This window comes from Rattus rattus, chromosome 1, assembly GCF_011064425.1.
Source record: "Rattus rattus isolate New Zealand chromosome 1, Rrattus_CSIRO_v1, whole genome shotgun sequence".
Taxonomy (NCBI): Eukaryota; Metazoa; Chordata; class Mammalia; order Rodentia; family Muridae; genus Rattus; species Rattus rattus.
In genome coordinates, this window is record NC_046154.1 from 39,548,606 (window position 1) to 39,571,324 (window position 22,719).

At 50.5% G+C, this 22,719-nt stretch overlaps 2 protein-coding genes across 5 annotated transcripts in view; both read left to right on the plus strand.

Annotated features, from left to right (window-relative positions):
- Positions 1–11,027, plus strand: part of Mknk1 (MAPK interacting serine/threonine kinase 1) — a 38,049-nt gene extending 27,022 nt beyond the window's left edge. For 2 of the 4 annotated variants that reach the window (XM_032899533.1, XM_032899535.1), the window contains 6 exons: positions 2,563–2,618; positions 5,573–5,668; positions 7,067–7,261; positions 7,818–7,982; positions 8,990–9,033; positions 10,055–10,919. In XM_032899533.1, coding sequence (XP_032755424.1) covers positions 2,563–2,618; positions 5,573–5,668; positions 7,067–7,261; positions 7,818–7,982; positions 8,990–9,033; positions 10,055–10,283 — 785 coding nt within the window. In that variant the 3' untranslated portion in view covers positions 10,284–10,919. Of the gene's footprint in view, positions 1–2,562; positions 2,619–5,572; positions 5,669–7,066; positions 7,262–7,817; positions 7,983–8,989; positions 9,034–10,054 lie in introns of all 4 variants that reach the window. The other 2 variants (XM_032899540.1, XM_032899542.1) reach the window with 2 other exon arrangements.
- Positions 11,028–17,348: 6,321 nt separating this feature from the next.
- Positions 17,349–20,364, plus strand: Kncn (kinocilin). Its single transcript, XM_032888965.1, has 4 exons — positions 17,349–17,499; positions 18,462–18,530; positions 19,394–19,468; positions 20,285–20,364. The coding sequence occupies exons 1-4, from the start codon at positions 17,349–17,351 to the stop codon at positions 20,362–20,364; spliced, it is 375 nt and encodes a 124-aa protein (XP_032744856.1).
- The last annotated feature ends 2,355 nt before the right edge of the window (positions 20,365–22,719 follow it).

The window sequence follows — 22,719 nt, forward strand, 5'->3', positions numbered from 1 at the left end:
GACTTCTGTAGTGGATTAAGTCTTTCTGCATGTCCGTAAGTCTGTTGGAGTATTACATACGTGTTTTAATGCCACAGCAAACTGAGTTACCCTCGTGTTCCTTCAGTGGTAGCACGTATCCTGTGGCATTATGGTAAGGATTGAAAGAGATGACATGTCCTCCGTGGTAGTTAGCACATTATGCTTGCTATGTATTGGGTGAATCATTCATTTATGGAGTTGGCTGTATCTTCTGTATGTCTTGTGGGCATACATGTGTACACATGTCAGGAACTGTATCCATGTATAGTGATGGGGTAATTGTGCACAGTTCTTGTCATGTATATGCATATATACACAGTACATACAGAAGATTCACACAGCTACATACACAAATAAAAGCTCTAAGCCTTTGTTTTATAGATAGATAGATAGATAGATAGATAGATAGATAGATAGATAGATAATTTAACTTTGTTAAATGTTACTTTCTCTACTTTCTCCCTTTAGACCTAAAGAGTTTTTATTTCTAAATTACTTTCCTTGAAGTAAAGCATTCTTCCTAGTTTGGGCAGGGAAATGGAGGTGGAGCAAATAATTTGTGAGCTCCACTTCCTGCACAGCTATGGCTGTGAGTGCAGACCCAGCTGCACGCACACCACACATGGATCCCACTCTGTGTCAGACATCTAGCCTAGCCAGATGTGGCAGGTGAGCAGAGGGCCAGGTTCATTGACTCCTGGTTCCTCGGCAGCTGGAAGTGTTCTGCAAACTGCTAGCATCTATGCTGAGGCCCTGACTTTGCACCTGAGCTGAAAATTCCTAGAAGGGGGTATCTGTGCTCTGCACAGCATGATGAATGGAAGTGGTTCTGTCTCTGAAAGCCGGGGTGCATGCAGGGAACACCCGCCTGACAAAGATTTACAACTGCTCCCCAAGCTGCCTCTGTAGATTGCAAAACTGGGTCACGCTTTTCACAGGAGCCATACCTTGGAGGAGGGGTAAAGGCAGTTTTATTTTTTATTTATTTATTTATTTACAAAAATGCACTAAAGGGAACAGAGGCCAATGGTGTCTTAGAAGTTCTCAAGTGCTTGTTACCATCTAGCTGGCCCGCTGCCCATGTGACCAAAAGTTGGAGAGGATGAAAAACGATTTCCAGGTGAACTTGGCTGTTTTCTAAATAACTTCATGCCGGGAAGATGAATTGGGCAAGAATGGGTCAGCCTCAAAACAAGTTCCCTACTTTTAAATACTGGACACACTGCAGCTTAACCTCTGGGAAATGAACTGGAGCGCTCAATGGCTGGCGCATTCACTCAGGCAGGCCTTTATTACAGCCCGGCTCCCCGAGTCCTCGGGCTGAGGCACAGATGGGCCACGGTCACCTATTTGGAGAGTAAGGCTCTGTGTGCGGCTTGTGATCTTCTGTGGGAGCACTTGCCATAATGGGAAATATCCTTCACTTTTAGTGGGGTGAGCGGTAGCCTGACTCAATTTGTGCAGGCCAGGCCGAGTTGCTCTGGGTTCTCATTCAATTAGGTGACTGATGAAGTTACTTAGCTTGCTGGAGCTCAGCTGTTTCTTCTCTAGTGAAGCAACTTCAGAAGGCCGGGCCTGTTAATAGAGAATCAGAGGGCTGCCTGAGACGCCGATCCAGGGAGTCCGACTGTGGCGTGTTCACTTTCCCCATCACTCTGTATCTTCAGCTGCTTCCCAGGCCTTCGAAGCAGCGCATTCACTTTCAGGCCTTGTGGCAGTGCTGTGTACACTGTGTGCTGTCGAGGGATGGAGGGTAGAATTCCGTGTTGTCTGCCAGAACACCATGGCTTCATTCATTAGCTCTATCCCTTTCTATTGTTTACAAGATGGTTTCCCTTCTTGGCCATTTCAGCAACATTGAACACCTTTGTGGGCCAGCTGCTATGTGCAGGCCTCTGTAGGAGGTCTGGCCCAGACACTGGGGTGTCTCCCCTGAAGAGCTGTGAGCTCCATCCTAGCTTTGCTGCAGGCAGGGCAGCCAAGCACACGCATGTGGTGCAGAGCAGGTAAGAAGGAGAACTGAGAAGCCTCTGGAGAACTGCAGAGGAACGCTTGGTCCTCAGAGCATTCCAGGAGTCACACTGGAGGATTCTTTTCCTAAACTCAGTTACACAAGAAGAAATGAGGGAGAGCCGACCAAGTCCCCAAGATGCTCTCAAACAAGGCTCTAATTATTTCCGCATCGCTGTCCCAAGCCTGGTCATTTGCAGGGCCGTCTGCCTTGCTTTGTGTCAGGGGGCACAGTAAGAATCCTCGGTTGTCTCTGCCGTGCTGAAAGCAGACTGCCCAGGATTCGTTTAGCGCTTCTTATCCCTGCCAGGCTTCTAAAGCCTCTACTTCAAAAGAACTTTGCAGAATCAACCACGCTTTCGGTTTGTGTCTCTGGTTACTGCTGCCTCCCGCAGCTCGTTGATTTTTTTAATGTACCATAATTGGAAATTAATCTGCGAACAACAGCATTTGGAAAAAATTAATTGTGTGTGGAATGTTCGATTATTATGTGTATATGCTAACCCCTTCTTTGCTGTGTTGTCACTCCAGGCATTGCTCACCGTGATCTGAAGCCAGAAAACATATTGTGCGAATCTCCAGAAAAGGTACTTAGGGCCCGGTTTGGGATGCTACAGTTCCTGTTGATCAGGAATACCTCCCTGCCTCACTGCAGGGGTCAGAAGTTCCCTGGCCAAGCACCAAGAGCAGCTTAGTATGAGCACATGAGAAGGTTGTACCTATTGTGTAATGTCCCCACATCCCAGCCAGATGTGGCAGCTTATACCTGTAATCCCAGCACTCAGGAGGCTGAGACAGGTGGGTCACCACGAGTTCAAAGCCAACCTTGGCTACAGAGTGAGATCCTGTCTAGAATGACCCCCACCCCCCACAAACTTTCAGGTACTTTATTTAGTCCATGAACCTTTTTGATCTTATCATCTATTCGATTGGCTTCAGCCTGCAGGCTTGTAAAATATGTGAACCCTGAACAGCTAATATTTTCTGTCACAGTGCTTCAGAGTACTTGGCGTGAGTCAGAGACTACTGAGATATGTTCCTTTATATGGCTATGTCTCTGCCTATAAATGCTAATTGTGGTACGATATTATGCCAGATGGTGTCCACTAATAATTAGGAAGCAAGCTCTTGATAAGAGTTTGTTTCTATTTCTATCTCCAAAGGCGTTCATTAACAGTAAAACACTGATGCATCTGTTGAACAGTGCATCCCGTGTAAGCATTACCGTGGCCACTAGTAGACGGAAGTGTTAGCATTTCTATACAGTGTATGACGTTAACAAGTCTGTGTAAGAAGACACTGATGGTACCAGTAGCCCACATTCGCAGCTCCGTGTATACATGCGTGGACTACTGCAAGAACAGTTGTCTTGGTGTAGAAGCTTTAGCTCCTAGCTCAGGGACAGCCAGAAGTGAATGTGTGAGCCAGTCCGCTACACACAGTTCTTTGTGGGATGCTAATGTATTAGCTCAAGTAAAACTTGTGACCTCTGCTTTAATCCCAGCACTGGGGAGGCAGAGGCAGCAGGCAGATCTCTGAGTTCGAGGCCAGCCTGGCTACAGAGTGGGTTCCAGGACAGCCAAGGATACATAGAACCTGTCTCAAAACTCAAAAACAAAGATTTTGTGATTGTGACATCCTATCAATGGTTCTGGCATACACCTTTATAATGTACCATTATTATGATCATTAGAAATAATTATAGTTAACACTTCAAATATTCATGCTGTGCCAGGCACTTATGCCTATTTAGTATGTATAAAATGTCTTGGAATAGACACTACGACTATCTTCATTTTGTGGATGCAGAAACTGACACTTAGAGAGTTTTTTTTAAAAAAAACCATACAGAAGGTCTTCCCACAGGAATGGAAAAGGCTGGACGAACGCTAAGGAGCTAGAGCAGGCCCTAGAGCCCCGTGGGCGCTCAGAGCTTCCGTTGCTGCCTCGGACTTACACGGTGTTTCGGGTCCTCTCTTTCATCCGTTCTCCATGCGTGTTTATTGCCCCTTTTTTTTATGGTTAAAAAAAAAAACCCTAAATTTTAAGAGAAGCTAAATGTCAAAAGGCATTATCAAGAAACTAAAAAACTAACTTGAATAATGGGAGAAATTTGAAAGTTGTCTATCTGATCAGGGTTTAATATTCAAAATATATAAAGGCCTCTTAAAACTTGGCCACAGAACAGCAACTCAATTCCGAAATGGTCAAAGGGTCTGAATAGACTTTCCTCAAAGACTTGCAGGTGGCTCGCAATCACATGAAAAATGTTCTGCACCATTAGTTATTAGCAAACTGCAGGTCAGAGTGGCAGCGAGACGCCACTGTACGCCCGCTAGGCCCCCTGTTCCTCTTTTAGTGGAAAATGCCTCATGGTAGGGAAGATGTAGGTTGGAATCCTCATATATTGCTGGTGCTGTGAAATGTGGGAAACGGTTTGGCAGGTCCTCCAAAGGCTAAGTGTAGAAACAGCAGTTCTCCTACGGATGTGCCCAAAACTGAAAAGAGAAACTGGAACTGGTATCTGTGTGCTAAACTGTATAACAACATGATTCTTAGTAGCCACTGTGCCCATCAACAAAATGGATAACCAAAATGTGATCTCTACATACGATGGAATACTATTCAACCCTAAACAGAATGAAGTTCTGATACCCGCTCTACTATTCATGAACATTTATGCCAGGACTGGAGATATGGCTAGGATACTAGCCTAGCACACAAGGCCTGGGGTTCCACTCCCAGCACTGCCCAAAACAGCAGTGAAAACACTTTAGCTAAGCGGAAGGAGCTACCTATACAAGCGTGTTTGTCCCAATTACATGAAGTGTCTAAAGCAGGTCAATCAATCAAGGCAGAGTAGGTCAGAGTTGCCTGAGCTGGGGGTCACAAATGGGCAATACTTGCAAGTGTGGGAACTCGTGGTGGTAATGGTGTATATGATTGGTGACACTAGGTCATACATTTAAGAATTGCTACAACAGGAGGTGTGATGACATGCCTTTAATTTCAGCCCTCAGGAAGCAAGCCAGTGGATCTCTGTGAGTCTGAGGTCAGCCTTCCTGGCTGTCCTGGAACTCACTCTGTAGACCAGCCTGGCCTCAAACTCAGAGGTCCTCCTGCCTCTGCCTCCTGAGTGCTGGGATTAAAGATGTGTGCCACCACCAGCCAGCTAGGTCACAGCAATCTTTTTTTTTTATTTATTTATTTTTATTTTTTCTTTTTTTTTTTTGGAGCTGGGGACCGAACTCAGGGCCTTGCGCTTGTTAGGCGAACGCTCTACCACTGAGCTAAATCCCCAACCCCTGGTCACAGCAATCTTAACACCATCCAATGCAGCCCCTTATCCCTTAGGAAATCAAAGCTCATGGGGGAGAGGAGAGCTTGGAGTCCATCGTCAGGTGTCTTGCTAACTAACCCAAGGACAGGAAATATGGTCTGGTAGAGAGAGCAGCTGCCACTGCCAACCAAGCCTCTGTTGGCCATGCTGCTGTCCCTATAACCTCTGGTTTCCTATGGCAGGTCCTGTCTTCTTTTGCAGGTGTCTCCGGTGAAAATTTGTGACTTTGACTTGGGCAGTGGAGTAAAATTGAACAACTCCTGTACTCCCATAACCACACCAGAGCTGACCACTCCAGTACGTATGGCCTAGTACCCTGTGCCCCTGCTGCTGTGTGTGTGTAGCATTTGAATCTGTGACACCCAGAACAGAAAGATAGGAAGGGAAGCCCCACGCTGCATTTCTCAGGCCTGAGTGGTCCTTTGGCTCTCAAACTGACCCCCACCCAGTCACTACTGAAACTGCCATTGGAGCTCATTGGCCAAAGAGGAGCCTGTCGTCTCCAGCACAGGCTGCTTCGGGGACTTGTCCCAGATGAAAACTGGGAACTGGTATGTGCTCTATTGCACATAAGCTCTGAAGAGCCCCCGTAAGTCCCTCATCCCCCTGTGAGGAGGATAGAACAGTCATCCCACCCAGGAAAGTACATGGGTCATGCTGTGGGAAGACCGTGAGGTCCCAGACATCTTGCACAGAGGATCACTTTTCCTAATGTTTCTCCGCCTTCACATTTCACATTTCATACCGCGGTGCTGGGAGCTCCCCAGAAGACCTCTCTCACACATACTTAATACGCTGTAATTACGATGATTCTTTTGAGATTTGCATGCTTCATCAGTGAGTTTTCCTAATAGCCTTTTTTTTTTAACACTTGCCTTTGCATATGCTTATATCGTGTCTTATTCTAAGCAACAGTATTAGGAGTGTTTTCATATCGGCATCCAACATACAATGTTCCCTTGCTCTCAAATTCATTAACGCTAATTGCCAGTAGCAAACAAAATATCTGTTCCTGAGAGCACTCACCATCCTCTAATCAAATTAGTTAGGAGTGGTAGGGTAGAGGGCTGGGTAGGAGTAGGTGAGCCTGAAATAATAAGGGGGAAGCAAAATGCATGTCTTTTATTCTTCTCAGCAGCCTCCTGTGCTAGGACTGGGGTGGGGGGAGGGGACGATCATGGCCTGAGACTGCCTGGCTACCCTGCTGTCCATCCTGAACCTTCTCTTTCTAAAGGGTGAGGAGATTGGACCATTCATCAGAGTTCAAGACTTGATGGCCTCTGAATTTTAAAGCCTTAGGTTTCCTTCGCTAAGCTAGTGGGGAGCTGGGCAAGAGCCACTTTAAACCCCTCCAAGAAGGAGGCAAATCTCCATAGAGCCCTCTCCCGTGCCAGTCTTGGCATGTACACATACAACGTCTGCTTATAGAGGGATGGGAGAGGGACGCGCTCCTGGGGCTCCTTTCCTGGGACCACTGGAGGGCAGGAAGTCAACTTGGAGTTGGCCATGAGCCATACGGGATGATGCCTCCTCTGCTGACACTTCTCTTTGTGTCTTTGGGGTACCGGTCTGTCTGTCTGTGACTTCATCCTTCCTTCCTCTTGCTTGAAATACATGCTGCATTTTGCCGTCTGCTCACCCATGAACTCACCCTCTCTCTCCGCCATCTCCCCTTCCCATGCCCTTATCCTACAGTGCGGCTCTGCAGAGTATATGGCACCTGAGGTGGTGGAGGTCTTTAGGGACGAGGCTACTTTCTATGACAAGCGCTGTGACCTGTGGAGCCTGGGTGTGGTCCTCTACATCATGCTGAGTGGCTACCCCCCCTTTGTAGGTCACTGTGGGGCTGACTGCGGCTGGGACCGGGGAGAGGTATGCAGGATGTGCCAGGTAAGTGCTGCCCTGACCTCGCTGGGCATAGGTGAGGTCGGCGTGACCATGGGGTACCAAACAGGCTTAGGATGGGAGAGTGTCCCGAGTCTGAGGGGGAGACCAGAAGTAAAACAGAGATAGACATTCAGCCAGCTGTAATATTGAGACCAGCAGACCTGAGCACACGCAAGTGTGCCCTGCCCAGGGGAAGAGACAATCTGTAGGTGGGATGAATCCAGACCAAGAGACGGAGGCATGGAGCGCTTCCTGTGCACTGCAGGGAGGAGAGGTAGCATGCTGACAGCGGGGTTTCCAGGAGCCACGAATGGGCTTTGCTTTATGGCTGCTGTTCACACATCACCTCCTGTCCTACAAGTGGCATAGCCATTTTTGCTTTCCACGGTCGTTGAATGTCACTGAGGGACCTAGGGGACATTTAGGAAGGAGGCTGTGTCCTTGGCACTCTCAAACCGTGAGCAACAGTCCTACCAGACTCGGAGTCAGGGTGACCAGTAGCAGCATGTCCTGCCCATCCCTGGCCAGTGTGACCTCAGAAGGGACTCTCTTTGCCCAGAACAAGCTGTTCGAGAGCATCCAGGAAGGCAAATACGAGTTTCCCGACAAAGACTGGGCTCACATCTCCACCGAGGCCAAAGACCTCATCTCTAAGCTCCTGGTTCGAGATGCGAAGCAGAGACTCAGCGCTGCCCAAGTTCTGCAGCATCCATGGGTGCAAGGGGTGAGTGACCGCAGGATGGGTGGCACAGACCTCTACTGGCCTACAGGAGGTGTCACCAGGAAGCTCTCACCTCGCAGTGCGGCTTCCCCAAGCTGGGGACAGGCGGGACAGCAGCTCCAGTCATCATATGGTAGAAGGAATGACTCCTGGCTCAGCCCCTTGTTGTGCCAAAGATTTACATCTCACCCTGGCCACCCCTCTCACCAAACCCTAGTGTCCTGTGAGGATTTGACACATGGTTCCCTCTGTTAGCAGAGGCACCCATCCCAGGAGGCAGTCTGGAGTTGCCATTCAAGGTCTATGGTATAAAACAGTATTAGCTAAGGGTACCCAGAGGCAAGCAAGGTCCTACAACTTATGTGACTGCATTAGGGTCATAGGCTTCTCCTTGCAGCTGGGAGTCAGGGCCCGAAGAGGCAAGTGGTGGTGTTTTCCATGAGTTCAGAAACCAAGTCCTCGATATAAAACTTTAAATCGTCCACCATCAGTCATAGTACTTGAGCATTTCCCTCCAAGAAGTCCATGTCCTTGGTCTGCCAGGCCCTAACCAGCCTGCTGCTGGAAGGGGGCAAGCATTGCCAGGCCAGAGAGATGTCACGGTAGCTCAGTAGCTAGTTCCCATCCTTACCATATCAGAGCCTCTCGGGAAAGAGAGGAGTAAGGCCCAGGCCTGGAGAGAGGTAGACTTGTAGAACGGTATGGTGGGTGCTGGAGAAAGTGCTGGGGGGGGGGGGGCACAAAAGAGCAAGGCCTCTGCTTGAAACGGGGTGGGAGAGTGGCAGGGAAAGTGAAGACTTTAACAGGAAAGGGGAGAGAAGACTGTCTGCAGGGGCAGCTGTGACTTCAGAGTGTACGTCTCTACTCCATCTTTAGAAGGTCTGACTGCAGACCAAGTCTCCAGGCTGGGCTAAGCACCTGCAGTAACCTGCCCCCTCTGCTGGCCTGGGTGGGGGCAGCTCTTGGAAGGAGGGAGCAACATTACCCACAATCTGTCCTTCCCGTTCTAGCAAGCTCCAGAAAGGGGACTCCCCACGCCGCAAGTCCTTCAGAGGTAAACGCTTCCGTCCTACCCACTGCCTTCCCACCTTGGCCTTGACTTTCCCTCAGATCTCAGCCATGTGTGGGGAATGGGCCCATCTTCAGACTATGAGGCCCTCTCCAGAGAGTTCTCTGTGCCCCTCAATCCTGTCATTGATCTCCATAGATTCCTCTCTCTCAGCTTCATCCCAGTCCTTCTTTGCAGAAAAACCTGTTCTCTACTCACTTGAACATGACTGAGAGTCACCATTTACAAACAAAAGGTGGTCTTTCTCTCTGGCTCATCTTCATAGGAGGGTTCTGCTCCTAGCAAAAGGAGAGAGGAGGGGTTCAAGGCCTCTACAAGGCAGAGGGACAAGTTGCCACATACACTGTTAGGCACACAAGAATGATAATGGCCTCTGTGTCTTAAATACCTACCACATGTCCATTGTGGTACTAGAGGCATTTCATGCACAGCCATGCGTTGTTCAAAGACCAGGGTCCATCCTGGAAAAATGCAGTGAGAGAAATGCTTCAGTCCCCAGCCCTGAAAACAGAGAAGAGAAAAGAAATACAATCTCATCATGTACAATCGTCAACGATGATGCTGGGTGATACAATCACGTGGTCTGTGTCAGCAACTGTAATTCCATGCAGCAAATGACTGTGCTATATCCATAGTCTTCACAACAAACAAAGGTTTCCAGAATCCATTTTAGAGATGGAATAGGTAAGAGTCAGTAAGCTCAAGTTGACTTGTGCTAGGACACAGAGCGGTTGTAGATGAATTCCTACCAAGCTTAGAGCCCAGAGGTGGGTGCTCTGAAAAAGGACCATTTGCCCTGACTGTCCTGCCCGGGCTCACAGCCCGTTCTCATCTTAGTCAAGCAGGGTTCAAAACCAGGCAAAGCTGCTTAGGAGAGAGCAGCATGGGCCAGGAAAATCTGCTGGATTGTAGAGCCCAACAGTGGGTAGGCAGGTACATCTGAGAGCCTGCCTGGCTGATCTCAATCCCGCCGCCCTCTTCTCCATGCCTTTCCTGGCCCCTACAGAAACAGCAGCACCATGGACTTGACACTCTTCGCAGCTGAGGCCATTGCCCTCAACCGCCAGCTGTCTCAGCATGAAGAGAATGAACTGGCTGAGGAACATGAGGCCCTAGCCGAGGGCCTCTGCTCCATGAAGCTGTCCCCTCCATCCAAATCTCGCCTGGCGAGAAGGCGAGCCCTGGCCCACGCTGGCCGAGAAGCAAACTCATGTTCGACACCCGCAGGGCTCTGAACTGATATGCAGGCACACCTTGTCGGTGCCCCCTGACAACCTGTGAGGTCAAAGTGTGAAGCAAGCCGAGGGACCTGCCCTGCAGCCCCAGCAGGCCTTTACCATCCACAAAGGCTCCTGGGTTCCCACCCATCCCCCATTTCCCTTGGGTCCTCGAAGGAGAAAGCTTTTTCCAAAGGGGTTGTCTTTGAAAAGGAAGGCAATCACTTGTCACTTTGCATAATAGCCTGCAGCAGGAACATCTCTCTGCCCGGCTCCAACTGCTCCCAATGTGCAGATCCGGGATCCAGCTTGCGGTGGGGGCTGCTGGGGCTGCAGCCTTCAGGGAGCCGGCTTCCAGGAGCTGACAGAAGCTGCCAACAGACACGCCTCTTCTCCCCTGCACTGTCACCTTCTCGGGCGATCCTCCCACCTTCCTCTGTCCTACAGACGTCCTCTCTGCCTGTCTTCTCCCCGGCTGAGCAAAGCCGTCCCCTCAATTCGGGAAGGGCAGGGAACCAACCAGATCAGTCTTCCAGTCTGTAGCATGGAGAAGCACATAATCTTTCTTTGCCGTGACCGAGATGTCTTCCTCATTTATCATCCTCTTCCGTGTTTCGGATTGTTGCTAAAGTCAGTATTATTCCTTTTTAAAAATGCGTTTGCTTTATTTTTAACCATGTTCTTCCAGCAATCGTAGAACTTCAGACTCGCGCTGTGCGCCCATGGACTTCCCCAGGCGGATGCCCATGCACTTGGGTTTTAATCCTCCTTATCTCCAATGGTTTTAAGCTGTTACTATGATGAAAACTTCAAAGACCGGTGCCTTCGCATCTTTGTCTGCCACCGCCTTCTCCCAGGTCTTTTGTGGAGAGAGGCACAAACCCAGGGCAGTCAGACTGCTGTGTCCGAGATGAAGCCCTGCTGCCCTGCTCTGAGAAATGCTGTGCCCACTGCCCCCAGACATGAAGGCACAGCCATTGTCAGATAAGCTGTGGGGTCACATAAAACAGATTTGCACATGTGACATACGTTAGTCAACCACGACCACCCAAATTCTCTCATAACTTGTGCTTATTTTAATAAATAATTTAAAATTTTATCTGTGTCAGCCTTGGTAGTCCTTCCTTCAACCGCAGACTTGAGGAGGAGGCAGACCTCCAAGATGGGAGCTGAGCCTAGTGAAGTTCAAGGAGGGATTCCCAAATATAATACCACATTGATATTATAGTGGTAGTTTGTAGTTAAGGAAATGAAATTCATCAAACACCACATCTGTCATAAACAACTCTGCTTCTGAGAGACTGTTTACCAAGAAGAGGTTGAGGGGGGTCAGTAGCCATCACACAGGTTTCAAGAGGGGCTATAATGGACAGCCCTGTACCACCCCCACAGAAGACCATGTTTCCCGTCTAAAGCATCACTATGTCTTATTGCAGACCTGATGTATGCCCAGTTCTGTCAGAGTTGATGACAGGGGTTGGGGATTTAGCTCAGTGGTAGAGCACTTGCCTAGCAAGCACAAGGCCCTGGGTTGGGTCCCCAGCTTGAAAATAAGAAAAAAGAAACTGAACAAACAGAGTTGATGACAAAGAGAAATGATGCCTCCCACCCATACCCAGACTAGAGGGAGCTGGGTGGGAGGGGCCTTTATAACTTCCCAAGATGTCAAGAGGGAATCCGGTCTCAGGTCCAGTCGGGCTACCATGTCCTGTAGCATGAATGTCTGCATATTGTGCTGGCATGGTTGATGGTCTTCCCTTTGCGTCTCTTCATCCACCTGAGGTGAGGCCAACTGGGAAAGCAGATTCATAGAATGGCCCAAAGGCTCCCAGCCCCTAAACATTCAGAACTAGGAAATGACTTCTGTCTGTGGACTTGAGCACTGGCCTGGTCAGCCAACAAGAAGAAGGTGTCTTCAAGCACTTCCCAAATCAAGCAGCTCCCACCACCATCCCCAATCTTGCTGCAGCCCAAGAGCCCAAGCTCTCATCCTTCCGGCCTTCACTCAGGCTGTGCCCTCCCACCAACCTCACAGGGTCCCGCTCCCTTGGAAAGCTGATTAAATGATACAGTGTAGCTTTGGTTTGCTGACAGTTGTACATTTATAAAGCAGTAGGCTCGCCCTAAGTAATTACAGGCATTTGGTTTGCACAGCTGTCCTATGGGTGTATGCTATTATTGTATCCAATGGACAGGAGAAACAGGCAGACAAAGTCAAAGAAAGTGACCCAGAGCTGTATAGCTAGGAATGGTGGGACTGGAATTCCTTCCAGTGAGGCTTGGAATCCAGAGCCTTGCTCTGCTTTGGTTCAAGTCCCAGCACAGCCACTCATGGGCTTTGTTTCCCAGGCAAATTACATATGAGACCATTTCTTAGCAGCTCTCAATGAGGATAGCGGTGTTTAGCTCACCGAGCTGTAAAAAGAATAAAGTGATGATGGTGAAGGGCCATGCTGTTCTAGGAGCATCCAACAGGTAGTCCATCATCTTTGGTTATCTTGCTGTACTTATCTTGTCTCCTGGGTGAAATTAATAAAACTGTAACACCAAGCTTGGAAGTAAGCTGCCCTTTTCCTTGCCCAGGGAGTCCTCTGAGAGCCCCTGTGTGGAATGTAGATTGATCTGACTTTGAGATGTCAGGTTTCTGGGCCCAGAGAACCTTATTTTGATTGGCTGCTCTGCCCACCACTCTGTCCTGGGGTCCCTGTCAGAGGGGCAGCCGTAGTGCCAGGGAACAGTCTGCCATTGGAAGCTGGACTGGGTTCTGGGTTCTAGTCCTGCCTGTGCCACCATTCACGGGGGCACCTCAATGTCCTAGCTCTGCTGGACAGAGACAGGTATAGAGGAAGCTCGGAGGGAGCTCTGCCATGTGGTGCTTTGTCCAAGCATTGAAACTTGGGATGGATGGTAAAAGCCAGTTTTCCTGCCCGAGGAGTCACACTGGGCTGTAGTCTTCAGGGAGCCGGCTTCAAGGAGCTGGCGGGCTAAAGACATTTGTGTCTCTGCTACCAACTTCCTCTGGCTGTCCTTCCTTCCATCTTGGAAGGAGAACTGGTTCCAGCCACCTAGAATTCTCCGACCTCAGGCCTCACTTCTCAAATCCAACCAGAGGACTTTGGTCCAGCTCCAGTAGTAGTTTCAATTGGATCCTGGGAGCTCTGGCTATGGATGACCAAGTCCTTGGGCTTCCACGTGTCCACCTTAAACTCTGGGGCCTCTTCTCCCTTCTGGTCCACAGAGCCTTGCCAGACCCAGTTCACAGCCAGCTTGCATTGGTCTCATGCCAACTACTCCAGCAGCTTCAGGTCTGGAGGGACCCTAGGATCAAGGTCCCCAGAAAGCTGACATTCTTGTTTCCATGGTAGCAGTTGCCTTGGAAGCTGCTTCCCTGACTTCAGCTTCTGAACCATCCAAGAAAGCTGCCCGTCCCCCGGGGGACCAGTGAATTAATCACACTGTGTTCCAGGGTTCTCACCCATCATGGAAAATAAATAGAACCAAACTAAGCTGGGGCTCATTCAACCATTCTCCCTCCACACACTCAACCCACACTGGGACTTGACATTCCCGAGAAAGAAAGGGCATAGACAGACCCCCTCCATAGTCAGGAACCGCCATAGCATACAGTCACCAGAGGCAGACATCTCTGTAGGCAGACACCCTCTCAGTCTTTGCCTCACTGGGAGACAAAAGAGATTCTATGGTGGGGCTGAGTTTGTGCCATAGCTCAGTGCTGCTCTGAGGCCTATGGCTCCAGAAGAACCCAGGCTCCCATGAGAAGGACTCTGGTACTTGGAAGGGCCAGAACTCATGGAGCCTAGGCTCCTGTAGCTCACTGTCTCCCCATCAGCCTCCATAAACTCGTCTCTAACTGCAAGCAGATCACTGCATGTATTTCCCCAAGGGTTGTCTAGCCCACACTGAAGGAAGAATGGGAGAGCAAGCAGTTGAGGGTGTATGTGTGGGCACACATGCACATATGCATGTGCACATGTGTGTGCATGCATGGAGAGGCCAGATGTCAAGCTCAGGTGTTCAGGAGCCATTCATCCTGGGGTTTTGTTTTGTTTCTGAAAGAAAAGTTTCTCACGGGGACCTGAGATTTACTGAGTCAGATTCATTGGCCAGTGAACTTCAGGGACCTGTCTGTGCCCTCCACAGCAATGGAATTATAAGTGCATGTCACCATGCCCAGCTTTTAATGTTTGTTCTGGGAATCAAACTGAAGTCCTCACGCTTGCACAACAAGCACTTTACTGACTGGGCCATCTCCCCAGTGCCTCTACAGTGCTAAACAGAACGTCTAAAGTTGAATTTGGACTCTGGGTTTTAGAGATCAGAATGTTCTTGAATCTGGCTTGAGGTACAGTACCTAGCACAGGTGCCTGATGTAAGACAGAGCAAGTGGTGAAGACCAGACCAGCCTCAGGGCATCTGTCTTGATGACAGTGTGGGAGAGCTCCTCTCAGCCTTGGACCTTGAGAGGAGCCAGTACTGGCTCTACTAACCCAGAGCAATGCCAACACTGAAGGGTGAGTGGGAGGCAAGGCATTGTGAAAGGTGCGGAGACTCATGAGGGAACGAGTATTCATGGCCATTTATTTTGACATCTTTCTGAAGCCAGCCTTAGAGATGCTTTACAAAGGACAGAGACATGAGATATAAACTGGCGACAAATTAGAGGAACACTCAGGCCTTCTCCTGGAAACATGGATGGCGTTGGAATGGCTTCCGACTCCATCTTCACGGGACCTGAGGAGCCATCCAAGCTCTGTGGTCCTACAGCTGAGGATTCCGTCAGGTGCCCTTGGGACCTGTTTAGCCCCTCCCCCACGCTGTAAAGCAAGAGAAGACTATTGGTAGAGATGGAGCTTACTTGACGCCCTCTTCCCTGATGACTCAAGGTGGAGAGGTAGGGCCAAGCCCAGAGCTCTGTCCCATCCTTTATCAGAAGCTTCAGCCAGGTCTCTGTAGCATAGCATTCTGCAGAGTGCGAGGCTGGAAGGGTGTGGGGACATGGGGCGGGAAACTGAGAGGTCTAGATTTGTCCAAACCTAGAAAATCTCATCCTGAGACCAGCAGATGTAGGATGGTTTCCTCTCCTCTCTGGACCAGCATGGCCTGCATATAACCTTGCAACCCCCACCTCTTCCACCCTTGAGGTAGCCTGGTGTCAAAGTTACAGGTTAACTTCCTCTCACCTTATAGGGACATGTCTAGAAAGCACCTGTACCCCTCTTCAAGCAAATAAAGCATTGCCCAGCATCTCAGCCCCAGCCAACGATGTACACTCACCCCCAAAACCTCTACCCACTCCCCAAGGTTTATACAGCCCTTATCCCTCTCCCTCCCCCCAATAAAAAGCTGTTTTGCTGAAAATTGTCTACGGAGAAGTCTATTTCTCTCACATTCACCCCAACCAAGATCCTGCCTAACCAACCCACCAGCCCCAGTTAAGCTTCACTCCTGTTCAGCCCAGTGCATGGATCTCACGAGGGGAGAAGCTGCCCCGGGGTCAGCCACAGAGTTCACAGACTCCAAAAGAAGCAGAACAAAGAAGAGGGAGCCCTTACGGTGGGGCGGCAGAGCAGCCCAGGCACGGTTGGGAAGGCCGCACAGCAATGGCTGTCCGTGTAGGTCTCGAGGGACAAGGAGAGGTTTGCTAGACAGCAAGCACCAGGCAGATGCTCCGCAGGGAGAAAGAAAGAGGAGCTTGAAGAGGGAGAAACGGTGGAGGGAGGGGACTGTGAGGCTGATGGTAAGAAACAAAACAGCAATGAAGGGGAGGCCTGGGGGCTCAGTGCAGGGTAATGTGACCTTGAGAAGTGTCTCCAGGTTAGAGCAGGGAACGGGCCTGTGCTGGAAGACTGGGCACACCCTGATCCATATAGGTCCAGGGAATGCAGTTAATGAAGGTTGGAGCTAGGCTCTAGGAGGGACAGGAATCAAGACTAGACTCGTGTTACCACTGCTCAGGCTCAGTTCGGTTGGTCCTCCAAACAGGTTTACCAGATCAGCCAGGCTGGGTAGAGGTACTCAAGCTAAAAGGTCCCTATCATGTCCCAGCTTCATGACACTTCTTGCCCAGTTCCTCTGTCCAACCCTATCCTACCCAACTGTCTCTTACCAGCCAGGAATTGCCAGGGCTTAGCCTTCCCTCCTACTAGAAGCTAAAACGAGCTGGTACCATTGCCTACCTGAGATAAATGAGACTTCTTAAGATCAAGGCTTGGGCTAAGACCTCTCAGCCTCACCTAGGGCCAGCAGCTGGCAGGGTGGTAGGAGAGGCTTAGAAAGCACAGAGAAGAGAGTAGACCTGGAGGACTGTTCCTCCTTCCATGTTTCCAAGCAGGGTCCCAGGTACTCTGCTAGGCCAAGGGGCAGAGGCCAGCAGAGTCAGCTTTGAGCATGAGACTGGGGAGTCTCTTCACATCCTTACCCCTACCCCTGAGCACCGTATGAAGCCATAAGCCCAGTCTTCCAGCCCAGGAACCAACAGTGGAACCCAGGCTGCCTGTCCACTGGACCATGGGGAAGCAAACAAAGCTCACATTGCAGGCCATGAATAACTCATCCCCTGCTTGCTGCCTGTGCCTCTGAGAAACCTGTTTCCTAGGCCTGCCCCTGACCCCGCCCTGCAGTTCTTTAAACTTTAATAGGCCCAGGCTCCCAGACAACTGAGCAGCATCCACAGAACTAGGACAAAAGTTAAACAGGAGAACCTGGGCCCAGCTCCCTCAGGTCCCACGTGATAGTTCATAGAAGACCCCATGGGGCAGACCCACCTCCCTAGAACCCTGGCCAAAGTGGAAATGTGGCCAAGCAGGAACCCCAAGAGGGGCCTCTGGCTTCAGAGCCCTTCACAGGAGGAAGAGTAAACTGGTCAAGAGGTCAAGCTAGGCCTCTTGCCCCCTGGAAAGCCATAGGATAAAGTTGCAGATAAGTCCAGACCCAGACCGGCCTAAAGACTTACAGTCCAGGAGTTTCCATCCTGGATGTGGTGCCCCAACAAGGGAGCAAGCATCCATCCAAGAAGACCAAGACTTCCGGGAGGCCTGGAAGCATCGTCCTGGGTAGACCTGCATGGACATCCCCATTAGCACCAGAGACTTCCGCTGCCTGCAGCTGGCCTGTGTGGCCCTCGGCCTGGTGGCCGGCAGCATTATCATTGGTGTCTCCGTGTCCAAGGCTGCTGCTGCCGTGGGTGGTATCTTTCTTGGTGCTGCTGGACTTGGTGAGCAGAAACTGGGCTGGGACAGAGGGAGGGGATTTTTCTGGGAAGCAGTGGTCTGGTGAGGTGAATAAGAGGCGAAGGGCTGGTCTGGTCGGTGGGAGTTGGCTGGAGAGAGTGTTATAAACAGTGCAGCCTCGGAGTGCAGGAAGGAGAGCTGGCCTGGGGGTTGGTTGAGTGTGCTGGGAGGACAAGGGAGGACAGACTGGTGTCCCACACCTCTTGGACTACCTGGTGGGATATTGTGTTTGTGGTAGGATTCATCATCCTGGTTGGAGTGGGGTGATAGAGGCCTGTACAACAGGACAGACAAAGATTCTCCTCCATTGTGTCAGCAGCAGCAGCTGTGTCTCTGTCAGTCAGTCTGTCTGTCTGTCTGTCCTGGCCAGGCCCATTGATGTAGAATACCATCTCTCACCCCAGCCCCTGCTAGGGTGAACATGGAGAACATGGAGCTCCAATCTTTAAACACTCAGTGCCAGGAACACGGTCTGGGAGGACAGCATGGCAGGTTCCTACCTGTGGCTTCCTGGCCATCAGGTCTGAGTAGGGAGAAGCGGCAGTGGAGCCCAGAAGGCCACACTAGAGGTCTTGGGAGAGGAGAGAGCTTGAGATGGAAGGGGAGGGGGCAGCGATATAGGTGTCACCTGGCCCAGTTCTAGCCAAAGAAGGAAAGTGGTCACTTGCTCTTCACCTGAGCAGACTAGAGCCTGCAAACCTGTGGCTTGCAGTCTGTAGCTCCTTCCCAGGTAGGTACTGAATCCCCAGCCAGGGCTGAGTGCTGGGGACACACACACACACGCACACACACACACACACACACCATTTACACCCCCACAGTCCTGATCCTTTGTTCCTGTGCCTTCCTACATCACCTTCATAAACAAACCACTCACCCCCAGCCTCCTACACCTCAAACCAGTCAGGACTTCCCCCATCACAGCATCCTCTGTGTCCCTCCTCAGGGCTCCTCATCTTCGCCTACCCCTTCCTGAAGGCTCGGTTCAACCTGGACCACATCCTACCTGCCATAGGTGAGCATTTCCTCCCCCACAAACCCTTTGACAAGGAGTGTGCAAGACCGTTTGTGTGCAAACCTGTGAGTGACTGTCAGGGAACATGCCCATACGTGAGACTGCTCCTGGAAAAGTGTGTGTGTGTGTGTGTGTGTGTGTGTGTGTGTGTGTGAGTGTGTGTGTGTGTGTGTGTGTGTGTGTGTGTGTGTGTGTGTGTTGTATACCAGTGTCACCATGGCTACAGAGTAGCAGAATCCAGCAGCTGCCTGAGGAGACACGGCTAAACCTCAGGTATCTGTCTCCCATAAGAGTCTTTTTGTTCCCCAAAGTCTCCGAGCTCTCCAGATGACACTCTCATCCCCGGCCCTGTAAAGACCCTCTGTTTTGCCTTGGGTCCCACAACCTCTTAATAGTTCCTACATTACTTCCACAGCCTACACCCAAACTCCCAACGCCCTCAGTCCTCTGGAGCTTCACATGCACCTACTTCCCTCCATGAAAACCTACCACCTCTGGCCACCTTTAATCTCAGCACTGAGGAGGCAGAGGCAGGCAGAGCTCTGAGTTCAAGGCCAGCCTGGTCTACAGAGCAAATTCCAGGCCAGCCTGGTCTACATAGGTAGTTCCAAGACAACCAGGACTACACAGAGAAACCCAGTCTCAAAACAAAAACAAAATAAAACAAAAGCCATTACCACTACCATTTTTTCAAGGATTCATTTCTTCTGCCCCTCCACAAATCAGCCTAGATAAAGTGACCTAGAGGAGAGCAGAGACAGCCACCAACGGAGATTAGACAACAGAAAGAACTTCCTTTCTCAAGCTGAGCTTGATTTGGGAATGACCCAGTAGATGGGAATTTGGGTGCTCTCATCCTGCAGGAAACCTGAGAATCCATCCTAACTCAGCACCAGACCATGGAGAGGGAAGATCTAGCAACAACAGCAATAAAGAAGGTAAGTGCCTAAAGTTCGGAGCTCCATCTTTTGTCTCTGCTATCTGACTGGACAGCTCTGTAGGTCCTGAGAGGAGCCTTGAAGGCCATGGGCAGGGAGGGGTCCCCACCCCAGCAAAGCAGTGGTGTTGGGTCAGCTTCCATATGCACAAGCCCTTCTCATTTGTCTGTAGGGTTTCTCTGCCCAGCCCAACAGGACGGAGGGCCTCCTGCTTCCTCTTCCCTTACCACTGGGCCTCATGCCCTGGTTACTGTCCACTGTCCCCAGTGCTGAAATGTGGCTCTTGACAATGATACCTGAAACTAGGCATCCTCTCCCTTCCTGACCTTGTTCTCCACACTGGGAAACCCAGCAAGGAGTGTCTCCAAGGCAACCCAACCCTGTATGTTGCTATGTCCTTCTCCTAATGTTAACTCAGCAGAAGGGTCCATTCCAGATGCTGCCCCAACCACTTTACATATATTTACAGCTTGGTTCTTGCAAACCACATGCTGGGAAGTACTACAATAAACTTCTTTTTTTGTTGTTGTTCCTTTGGTTTTTTTAAATATGGTTAGGAAACTGAGGCACAGAAAGGTTGCATGGCACACCCAAGATCACATCTAGGAGGCAGTGGGACCAGGACTGGAGCAGCGGCTCCCGCTGAGTCTGCTCCTCACGCTGTTCTTGGTCCCTAGGACTCCCCCATCTCCCTCTCCGTCCCAGCTCTGCCCTGGGGCCCTAGAGCATCCTGTCCCCTGCTCTCTTTGGGCTTCCTGATCTGACAACTCAATAGGGATCTGTACTGAGACATCCCTGTCCTACTGTCTCCTCCAGGAGCCCGCAGCGGCCTGTCCACGGTGACCAGAACCCTGGAGAAGCTGAAGCCTGGAGGCCGGGGAACCGAGGAGGGCTGAGAACGACCTCCTGTCTCACCCTCCCCACTCCCCATACTCCAGTTTCAGGGAAGATGCAGAGATGAGCCTGGGAATACTGGGCCTACCTTCTCCTCCAGTGAGGCTCTCCCTAACAGATTCCTTCACTCCTGGCATCGTGGAAAGACCCACAGGACCCTCTTCTCTGGGCTCATTGTTCTGGACAACATCTCAACTCTGTTCCTTCATTGATCCCTTGTTGCGATTTGGTCCAGGGCCCTGACTAGAGTTAGAGATGGTTGTTTTATCCTGGCTATAGAAGCTAACTACAGGGACCATAGATGGGGGTCCTGGCTGAGGCTGTCATGTGTTTGTCAGGAGCAGAGGTGACTGTTGGAGGGGAACTTTCCAGCTAAGTCCATGCTGGCACTGTTGCTACTGAACATCTCCACTCAGGGCTGTGAAGCACCTGGCTGCACACACATCCCTCTCCCCTCATCTCCGGTTCTTCCCACTCCTCTTCAAAAGAAGAAGGCTCCTTGTTTCCTCTACAAGGCCAGCTCAGAATCCCATAGCTACATGTCCCCTTTGTCTTAGTCTAGCAGCCTGTGTCCCCCTTACTCTTGGAACCTCCAGGAAGACTTGGCTTCTTCTTCACAAAGACAACCGTGTTTGTTTTAAGACAGGATCTCATAGCCTAAGCTTATCTTATATGCTCAGCGATGCTAAAGTTAGCATTTTCATTTGTTCTCTGTTCTGAGTACTGAACCCAGGGTCTTGTACACACTAGACAATCACTCTACTCAGCTCTATGCCTAGTGCTCACAAAGACAATTCTCAAGCCTACCTAACTATGATGAATGATGCTCCCCCCAGTCCCTAGCACAAGGCAAAGCACACAGTAGCTGCAAATGCTAGCGGCTTAAATTAAGTGGGGAAAAAACTACCCACTAGACTCTCCTGGGGAGCTACATTGTGGCATCTCCACAGTAAGGTTTGAGCTAGAGAGGCTCAGGAGCACATGCCCAGGCAGAAGGCTGCCACAGCCTCCGTGTCTGCAGCTCCAGGAACAGCAACATTGTTTGATCTCCACAGACATCTGTTCCTTGTCCTGCTTTGAGAAGACAAGGTGGGAACTGTCTTATTCTCGCAAGTGACTCTTCTCAGACGCCTTCTCTGACAGTGCCCCAGTAGTTCCAAGGAGAGCTGATCACCTCGGTGGCTCTGGTCTCTTTCTCCTTGTTAGGCATGAAAGCAGAGAGCCAGGTACACAGAATTTATCCAGTGGCCTTGGAAAACAGGCAACACGGGAGAGCGCATGTTGGGCAGATGAGATAGGACTCATTAGGTGACCAGAAAAAGCCAGGTCTCTACAGTTCTCCTCAGAGCTCAGGTCCCTGCCAGCAGCGGGCTAATATCCATCCACAAGGGGTCGATTTCAGAAATGTTGGTCGGCTGTAGAGACTGGTGCAACAGCTTCCTCTCCACAGCCCTTGTGCCTGCTCTGATCACTTGTCTCTTCCTCCTCCTCAGCACCATCACCACTCACCCTCTCCCCTGATGGATGAGGAACCCCTTCCTCCCATTCCTCCTCAGTCCTCTGTGCTTCAAATGCCCAAAGGCAGAGGGTGAGAATCACAGACATAAACCAAAGCTGAGGAGAAGGTGGATCCCCTCTATTTACCTTCCCAGGCAGAGTAGCCCTAAAATAGGAGGTGGTAAACGCCTGATACCCAAGGGGCCAGGCACAGAGATGTATTTGTTGAGGAATAAATTAAAACATGAAGAAAGCAAGCGCTACATCCATTGGAGAAACTGGCAGAGCGTGAGGCGAGTGCCAGTTCTGGAGGCCTGGCCCTACCATTCCCCTCTTTCCCCTGAGGCGGGCTTCCTGAAACCTCTCTCCAGCAGTACCCACCCTCCCCAGTGGCCCCAGTGAGGTACACCCTCTCTCCTGACCCTGCTGGAGAAGAGAGGAGGCGGGGCCAAGCTTGTAGTAGTTTATGTAGTTCTGGGTTAGTACTTGAGCAGCAACAGACCCTCCAGTGTCCTAACCCATATAGGAGTGGACAGTGGGAGAGAGAGCTCTTCAAGGAGTCTACTCAGAAAGGAAACTGGGTGTTTGCAGAAGTCCCAACACCTGGACCCTGGCCCATAAAGATCCAGTTCAGAGAACGCAGCGGTAAATCACAGCTGGATGATACGTGATCTGGGCAGCCCCCTGAAGTCACATCCTCACTGGATCTCTCTGGAGGAAAACTGCTCAAGCTAAGGAAGTGGAAATGAAATTCTCATCTTGGTCCAGGCCTCCAGGGGCCAAGCAAGAAGCTGGGAGCCTTGGACCTGATGGCTGACAGATCCTCATTGGCCCGTGCTCTGTGGACAGACATATCAGGT

Coding starts and splice junctions, on each gene's coding strand:
- Kncn (XM_032888965.1), top strand. CDS start 17,349: ATGGACATCCCCATTAGCACCAGAGACTTCCGCTGCCTGCAGCTGGCC. Junction 18,531..19,393: donor CCACATCCTACCTGCCATAG/GTGAGCATTTCC, acceptor CTCATCCTGCAG/GAAACCTGAGAATCCATCCT. Junction 19,469..20,284: donor CAACAACAGCAATAAAGAAG/GTAAGTGCCTAA, acceptor TGTCTCCTCCAG/GAGCCCGCAGCGGCCTGTCC.